Genomic DNA, 9,895 nt, shown 5'->3' on the forward strand with positions numbered 1-9,895 from the left:
TATAAGTTTCTTCCCGCTGTCACGCTCATATACACGTATACATACACTCGTATCAACCTAAATATATAATTTATATTTATAAAACCTATAAGAGATAGGCTGGACATGATGTTGTTACAGCTTAACAAAGCTTGCCTTAGTCACAAAGCATCTCTATCTTTTATAGAAAGAAGCTGTTTATAATTAAAAAGCCTTTTACAAATAAAACACGTTGAATTTGAACAGTTTGAGAAGATTAAATATTCATTAGATTGATCAATACTTTACTGTCAGAATAATATCAATTGAGTTTATAAATCTGATAGATGTTTTAAAATTTGTTAAAACACAGTACAAGTTAGTTAATTTTCTTTAGCATAACTATTGAAGGATAACTAAACTGCATCACCATGAAGATTCATGGTTTATAATAGATAAGGAAGTACTTTTTTTCTGCAAAGAGGTAAAATATTACCGCTAAACTGGGAGGGTTTTCCCCAAACCCACCTAAAATCTATTCAAAGCTGGCCGAGTAAACCCCAGAATAGTCTATTTATATTACATATTAGATATTAAAATCCGTCAATAAATATATTGATGAAGATCACATTATAAACGTTGCAACCGACCAATAAATAAAACTCGGAAAAATTAGGCTGGGGTTCTTTGGGTTAGCGACATAACCACTACCTCATAGAAACCCACTTTGAATATCCTGTCTGGATCAAGTAAGGAATTTTCTTTTCCCTTTGTGAAATCGTCAGATTATCTCCTACAGAGAAAATAGATTTAATATCCTATAACCACTCTACAAAAAATTATATTAGCGGTTGCAGAACTGCGCAAACAAAAAAAAAATAATGGTGCCGATTAGAGAATTAAGATTCGTTACAGATTATTTCTGAACTACAGGTGATCGGAGCATGGTTAAAACAGGTATCAGTTTCACGAGTACATGTAGATATATTTATGTATTTTTCTTATATATAAATCAGGCATAGAATAGAACCTATATTACTCAATTTTAATATGAAATTAATATTTATATGGCATCTGCTTTAACTTAAACTTAATCGGAAAAAAATAAATAATTTTAATCTTATTCAAATATGTATTTTTCTAAATATTACACGTTTTCTTCCTTAACATTAATACATATTCATAACTAATTAATGGGAAAGTGTTTATAATTAATTTATTATTCTACTAGTGAATTGATTTTATTCATTAATCATTAGTATAAAATCAATTTAGTTCCAAATTATAGTGTTTTAAAAGAGTAACGATAGTGGGTTGAATGTACATAGCCTAAACATAACTCAATGACACAGGCTTAGCTTAATTTAAGATTTGCAAAGGCACTTGGCGAATATAATTTAACAAAGAACATATAATGAAACGTCACAATTGGAGATTCGTATTTGTTTTAGTTGAGTGTTTCTTTTGCTATGTTTAAATATTTTTGTTATTGTCATCGTTTCGATTTCTCATATTATAATTTTAACTTGTATTTCTAACTCTAATAGGAGGCACTCAACAAAAAAAAGTAAAAACATTGAACTGATATCGATGAGAAATCTCAAGATAGTTTTTGACAATAGCATAATTCCTAACTTATACAAAGTGTATGAAAATATATTTAGGTAACTAATAACTTTGATTATTTCTTACAGAAATGTGTTCCTGAAAAAATTAATTAAAATGAATAATCAACAATGGACCTGAAATATAATCGACGATGCACTAATACAACACCGACCAAGTGTTATTTTTGCCTCTTTTATATATATAACTAAAATTATGATATTTTTAATGATAATAAGATTTACCAAAATAGTTTTGAAAAAATGACGATACATATAAATTATCTTGAAACATTAACATGTTGACAAATGAACAAGTTGTAAAATAATTAAGTATATTAAAATCTATGTTAAATGATGAAATTTTTATCTGTTTAAAAATAATTTTTGAATGACAGTAGTTTTTCTTCTGAGTTTGACCTTCAGATTTGATTATTGCCTGTCAGGAAAGTTAGCGACTCTAATTTAAAAAAAAAAAATTAATTATTAAGAGTTAGTAATTATTTTATTTACTTAATACTTTTTTTTACCATTTACTATATTTTATCTATCATTCAAATTGAGGAAGCAATATTATCAGTCATCAGAAAAAAAAATCAACGTCTGTTATGTCTAATCAAGGAACCAATCACTAATCAATCGCTTGTCCAACAACGGTAACAAGTGCACTGACGCAAGCCCCAGGCCTAGAATCGTCTTACTGTTTCCTCTTAAAAAAACAAATGGAAGAAAGGGATGACAAAAGTGCAACGGTTGCATAACCGGATCAGGATCCAGTCGAGCCCGCTACTGTTGCTCCACTTGTGCTGGTGAAGTTCTGTTGCTGTGGAGTCGAAGGCTCCGTTAGGCGGTACCGTACAATAAAATAACCATAACTACAAAAAAAATATGTATTTTTATAATCAAGTATGAATATTCCTTTGAATTTCAATACTTCTACAATTTCTTTATATAAATAAGTGATTATTTTACTGATTTTTGGACAATTCTATCTACCTAGAGAGACCCGGAATCACTCCAAGACTTGATCCTTGTTCGTCTGATATTCATCGTAAAATAAAACACCGAGATATTAAAAATGACATTAACATCGATATCAATACATGTTTAGAAATAGTATTCTTTACTCTGGTACCAAACATTGTTCGCCACAACACCTTTGTTGGACTAAACAATTTCACGGCACTCAGTCGAACTAAAACAAAAATATCGCCACAATTATCCTTAGACCTGTTGAATAGGTAGGGAAAGAAGAATACAGTACAGTGTAAAGTAAATGCTGGAATGCACTGTATATCAGGTATTTTAATTTTCTGTTCATCTTAGTTTTGTGAAATTTTGAGAAAGTGGTATTCGCTTGCGGCACCTATGGCATGAGCATGAGCTTGGGGCATTTTGGGAACCGCTCCCTTAGCATATGAACAAAAACCATGTATTTTAGATTCCATTAATGAGTTATTTAATAATCATGGGTTATTTTATTTTATTTTTTTGTTGCAGAACTTTGGAGAAGGAAACCTTGGTTATTGGATTGTCCTATTTTATCATACGAGATGCATCTATGTAATCCCTTTAAGACATATAAATTGGATGTCCATATCATACTCATAATTAATTACTCAATTCCTCCCTCCCTTGGCACATCACAAGCTTTATTAATCACAAGTTATCAAATCACATTTCGGTGCAGGATAATTTTTCTTCATATATTAAGAGCATAAAGGGCACTTCTCAATTTAATACTAAATTTGCACTGATCTCCGTTACATATATTTTCCTCTGTCTCTAGATTAACTTTTAAATATTCCTTCTCCAGGAGAAAAAAAGGATTTTTTCAGCTGTGGAATTAACAAGAATTACAGCAAGAACATGGCTGCACTAAAAGTAACTTGTTTCTACCTACAAGGTCCTCCATTAGCTTTAAAGGCTTTGGAGATTTTTGGTAACGTATTTTTATTCATTCTCATTTTCTAAATCTTATCAATTAACAAAGGTAAGTGCTTAATTAATAATTCTCAGTATTTTTCAAGACAATAAGAGATTTAATTCCATTACATTTCAGTTTTCTAAACTATCTTCACTAACATAAACCAAAAGACGTAATAATATTAAAAATCTCGCTTCCTACATTATCTCTCCCTATTAATCATTCCAAAAATGCTATGTCCGAGATGAGACAAAATTTATATATATTTTTTTCGTATGTATACATTTTTTAATAAAAATTAGTGAACTGTTACATCCATTATTGGTTTAATCGCTTTATGAAAATATTTTTAAAAAAATTGTTAACAAAAAAAATGTTGCTAACATCATTAATAATTTTAAAATTATATATAATTTATTTCTAAAAGCTGATTATGATAACATCATCATAATTGATAACATCAAATCATATCACCTTGTTTAATTAATATTTTCGCTGTAAAATAAAGAAACTATAATTTAAATGGAGATGCAATATTCTCTGAAACATTCTTGGAATTGAATGGCTGATTATAACTGTCAAAAAGACATATTCTTCAATAAATTTTAACATACCAAAAACTTATAAATACACAAATTTTTTTTTCAAAAATTCATGCTCGAAATAATCCACAATTTTGAAATGACCTATTTACGGCAACTTTCACCTCTCTATCTTTTTCGTAATAAATGCGATACTTGGGTTATGTATTTGAGCCATAACGAACGAAATCTTTTACTTAGACTTAGCATCTTATTGCTATTTTTAATATCATAAAAAGAAAAAACATAAAGATGTCAAAAAAATATGTTTATATGTAGATCGATGTCTCTGTCTTTAAGATTTCTGTAGATAACATGGTCAAGAGACATGTAAAGGACGTTCCACTGTACATGTTCATCCTTTCCTTCTCTCACCTCTATATATATTTATTTATATTATTTTCGCTGGTTCATAACAGAGGTATATGGGCATGGTCCTATCTTTCAGGGTACTATTGGTTTACTAATATCCAGTTCATCTCCTGTAAACCGAACTCTAGGTTCCCAATGTAATATTTTATAAAGTTATCGTACAAAAAAATCAAATTTTCAAACAGTAACATTTTGACCCCACACTACCTGAGAGCTTGACTTTTTTTTTTACAACTTAAAAAATATTCACATTTTGTAATAATATGACTAAGGAATTTTTTGTGAAATTCTCTTCTTTTTTTTACATATTGTGTTGAAATTTCTGTTTGTTTAAGTTTTAATTAAATTCAAAATAATGATCGATAAAAATCAAAATAAATTTTAATTTGTAAATAATGGTCTCCTACTAACTAGTCATTATTCAAGGTATAACTTTTAACATGATTCTATTTTAGAGATGATTGAGTAAGCCATAGCTTTCAAATCGATGCGTTTTAGGCTACAAGAGATATGTATAGTATAACGTGCTATATAGTTATCAATATTAAAATATATTTGACAACCACACACTGGACAGACGCAAGCTATACACTACCAGGTTGGGGGGAAGACTCATTAATAGCTTAAGAAGATGAAAACCACAAAGTCATTCCAAATCTATGATAGTTTTACACATTAGTTACTACTCCGTAAACATCAGTTTTCATTACTCTCAAAAATATGACCGAAGCGTCACTGATGTTTAGATAGCAATGGCTCTCGAATAGAGAAACCTGAATACAGTTTTTGCGTTATGAACATCAATTAGTCTTATAAAAATATATTTGACAACCACGCACTTGTGGATTGAATGGAAATATCCACTAATAGTTTACAAGGACGACAACCACTAAAGTCAGTGCAAATTTATGGCAGTTTTACCCGTATATTTATATCACTCTTAGACGATAAGAGACTTCGACGAAGACGTGAAAAATATAATGCGCTCATATTATTCTCATTTTTTTTCATAAAACAATTTAAAATATTATGGAGAAGATGGTCAGGGTTGCGATCAAAAGAGAAACAAAAATAGTAAACAACTATTTATTTTCCGACGTTTCGCCCCACTTTGTAGAGCCTTACCAGGGCTCTAATACACACAAGATACAAAAACAACTAAGAATATTTTGAAGTTTACAATGTAAATGGGAAAATCAACTTTAATACGTTATTAGTTACGTATTTTAACGTTTAATTTATATTTAGTTTTCCTAAATTAGATAATTCTTATAGTCAGTATTACCATATTTTCATATTCCTTTCAAATAATACAAATTTTTCATTTTTTATCAAATTTTTATATCTCTTTTTTGTATTGACGTATTTGAAATAGAAATAAAGCCGCTAACGATCATCTCCCCTCCACTCATATACGCTTCCGATTTTTTGTCAAAGTCTCTAAAGCCAACTTGAATAAGTTAGTGGTCCTGATTTGTACTTTACTAATTCATTACCCTATATTATTATTATTTATTTTATTTATCATTTTCCGAACTTTATTTAATCTCAACTTACTTCCTTATTTTCAGTCTTTTAGTCGGTTGAATTTTGTTTTCCTATATCTACTTTTCTTTTATTGCGTCTCCTGTACATTTTTAACCTTACAGTTTACGTAATTTTTTTATATTCTTAACATTGTTTATTTTATATTAATACTATTTTTTATTTCTTCTCTTCTTCGGTTTGTATATAATTTTTTTCACATAATTTTAATCCTACCTTAATTTACTGTTTTGAGTATTATTATCGTACTATGTAAAAATGTTCTTAGTAATTTTGGAATCTTTTTAGCCCTGATGAAGATCTGCAAAGTGGGACGAAACGTCGGAAAATAAATAGTTGTTAACTATTTCTGTTTCTCTTTTGACAGCAACTCTGACCATCTTCTCCATAATTTGAAATTATAAGATCAACTTTTATTATAAATCATTTAAAAAATTGTTCTAAATACACGATCCATGCGGGCGTACTATTCAAAAAAAGTTATTTAACAATTTTTTGAAATAATATTATTGCTTGGTTAATAATCAATATCACATATGATGAGATAGACGTTATCAATTTAAAACGTGTAATCACCTAAACATTCGTATCTTGAAGTGAACTTCACAAGAATTCCATTTAGTAAATACTTGACATCGGTTCTATCTTGTGTTATTAAATTTTAATTAATGGAAAAATTCATAATAAACGAAAATGATTAGTTGAAATGCAGTTTTTGATGGTTTCGGCCACAGCTTAGCTTCCTGATTTTGGCAATGATGATGAAGTAAGCTTTACAAAATATGCATCGATTGTTCACGTATACATTATTAATTTATAAATAATACTGAATTGACACTATAAAAAAAATCAAATCACTCCTCCAATCGGACAATCACCCTTGAAGCCCGCCTCGCACGAAATAAATGTAAATATGAAAATATAAAAAAGGATAGGCGAATAAGTTATTTGAAAAAAAAATTAATTAATATGGCAAATTATTGTACATTTTCAGATTATAAGCGAAAAATAGTTCGAAGCAATGCCATATAAGCTGAAAGATTTTTTCTAGTCTTCAATAATAAATATTCATTTAAAAAAAAATATATATGCATATAAGGTAAAATAATTAATATGAAATCAATATTGGAAACAACAATTTTAAAAATCAAAATTAATTTTGATTAGTTAAAGTTGCTAATATTCAAATAAGAGTGTTGTGAATTATGGATACAAAATCTATTGAAAATATCTTTATCAATCTTTGCAAAGTTTTTGAAAATGAATGAAGTTTTTTTAATTTGTATTTTATAATATGTTGAACTATTATTTAACAACTTTTATTATCAACTTGAATCATGGTTTACTGGCATAGGACACCACTTGTTTTGATTTGGTTTACAGTAAAAAAAAAAATTTAAATCTATATTACATACGTCTTAACATTGAAATTCACAGGTACTTCAGAAACCGAAGAATAGAAAATCAATTACGTTTTGAAAACAGTAATCTAAAATGGCCAAAACTAAGGTGGAAAATGTTAACATTTTGCATTAGACTATTTCCCATTGCAAATTAGTGTATCCCCTTCAATAGTACCGAATCAAACCCCCTAATTGTGAGGTAAACTGTCAAAATTGATCTAAAACCCTTAATAATTATAGAAATGAATTATTTAGTGTAAGATGCACTGTTCAATATAACGGTCTAAATAACTGGCCATGAAGTTTCTTCAAATCCATTACATATTGCCGAACTATTCCTACAAGATTTCGGCAATGTGTGTAAGATTGTCTTCTATCATACCCTCCTTATCATAGTTTCATATTGATTAGTTATCATTTTGACAACCGACAACAAGGGCATATACCAATAAAAACATTGACACATTTACCTCTAATTTCTGCGAGTAGTCCTCAGCAAGACGCTCATTTTGCCTGCTCAGTTCTTCATTCTTCTCCAGTAAAGCCTTCCCTAATTCGGCGGCGAGAATCAAGTCCTTTTCCTTCTGTTGTAGTTGTGCGTAGACGTCTTCCGGGTCGGCGGAAGGTTCCAACGACCGCGACTCGACATCGTAGATGTAATCCTCGAGATCGTACTTTGGCTTCATCCTCTCTCGGGTCATGTCATCCGCCTAAGGGTCATAGCACTATCACTTGGTGGCTGGCTACCGTCACTGCCTAGCCCCTTCTGAGTTCGGATTTCGCCCCACCACCTCGAACACCTGGTGCCCCACCTCCGCACCTCCCACCTCTGGTGAGCCCTGCGGTAAGTTCATATCTTGTGAGGTTGAGGGTGGTGATTTTAATATGACAAATATACTCGGATTTCATTTAGCATGGCGCTTCAGGCGAAGAATTCATAATATGTGATTCCAGATTACAACTTAGGATCCATATATCTAGTAGGAACGTACTGAATCGTAATTTAACAATCGAGGAGACCCTAGGGGTTTTTAATTCCATTTCCAAGAAAAATTTATATATGATCCATTTTATCCTATTCCTCAGCTCTCCAGCTAAGCATAAAATTTTAAGAGCCGTTTTCCGAATATATATCTGTCAAGGAAAACATTTGTGCATGTGTAGTGAGTATAGAAGTAGTGTGTTTGTTGTATTAGATAAAATTCATACTGGACCGTTTCTTCAAATAATCCCCACCTTGTCTCCAAAATTATCGGATAAAGGTTTTCTCAATGTAGCTGTATTAAGGAAAACACGTGTATGCAGACGTAATGCCAACTAATTTGTCTCTTAATATATAAACCGTAAAAGCTAGTGGACATTTTTGATTTTGAGGACAAACGATTTTTTTTACAATGATAGTGGCTTTGCTTGAATAGTGCCTTATCTGTTAATATTTTTTTTTTAATATGTGTCTGAGGTATTCCAAAAAGTTTACCGTATACTGCTCGCCGTCTGCGGAACTATCTTTTGAATACGTCCAATACAAAGTAAAATCAAATCTTTTTTTTTTTTCAGATGCATCACTATTCAAGCAGAGCAGCGATATTTCCTTTCATTCAGGGACAAAACCCTTCAGTGAAATTTGTATTATTTCATTCCGTATAAAACTTAATTGCAGATTAAATAGAATTACGTACAAAAAAAATCTAATATATATGTAATAATTTGCTTAGAGAAAAAGTGCCTGAGGTATTGTGTGGTGCTAAGAATTGAAGGGGCTAAAAGCAACATTTTCTAATAAATTGATAAGAGGAAACAATTTTCAAAAAATTGTCCTGTATGTGTATAATACAATTATTATACACATACAGGACAATTTCATATTTGTAGAAGCAAGTTGACACGCACCAACTTTTAAATAAATGCGAAATTATTGAGTGAATATTTAAATTAGAATTAAAAGTTTAATTAATATTGATGTTAAAATAAAATCGGAGAGTAGGAAGAAAATAATGTACTATATGACTCTTTATTGTCGTTTAAGGGACCTGTTCCTTGAGAATATTTCCAATAAATGAGACTGAAGAACATTTTATTGATTATTAATTTAAAGGTTGTTTTTACTATTTTAGAATACTGTGAACTAAAAAAATAATTTTTATATTATCTGTATTGTAATTGTACTTTTTCTTTCTATTTATTTATTGATATTTGCAATTGTATTACATAATAATACAACTAGTAAATGTGATATTAGTACTATAATGGTTGATGCAGACCTGTGGAGAAACTATCCATTGGAAGCACTCCAATAACATTCTACATTAGGTCTCGAGATCTTCTTATTTTCATGCGCCTCAGAGGATTGTCAGAAAAAGAAGAAGCAAAGTGTGGGTTTGGATGGTTAGGGAATTCCAATAACATTCTACATTAGGTCTCGAGACCTTCTTATTTTCATGCGCCTCAGAGGATTGTCAGAAAAAGAAGAAGAAGCAAAGTGTGGGTTTGGATGGTTAGGGAATT

General features: G+C 30.1%; 1 protein-coding gene across 1 annotated transcript in view; it reads right to left on the reverse strand.

Moving 5' to 3' along the window:
- Positions 1-8,166, reverse strand: part of LOC106687074 (bicaudal D-related protein homolog) — a 254,517-nt gene extending 246,351 nt beyond the window's left edge. Inside the window, exon 1 of the mRNA XM_014430755.3 lies at positions 7,861-8,166. Coding sequence (XP_014286241.1) covers positions 7,861-8,091 — 231 coding nt within the window. The 5' untranslated portion in view covers positions 8,092-8,166. The remainder of the gene's footprint in view (positions 1-7,860) is intronic.
- Between the last annotated feature and the right edge of the window lie 1,729 nt (positions 8,167-9,895).

This window comes from Halyomorpha halys, unplaced genomic scaffold (genome assembly GCF_000696795.3).
Source record: "Halyomorpha halys isolate HHAL.00 unplaced genomic scaffold, Hhal_1.1 Scaffold912.1, whole genome shotgun sequence".
NCBI lineage: Eukaryota > Metazoa > Arthropoda > Insecta > Hemiptera > Pentatomidae > Halyomorpha > Halyomorpha halys.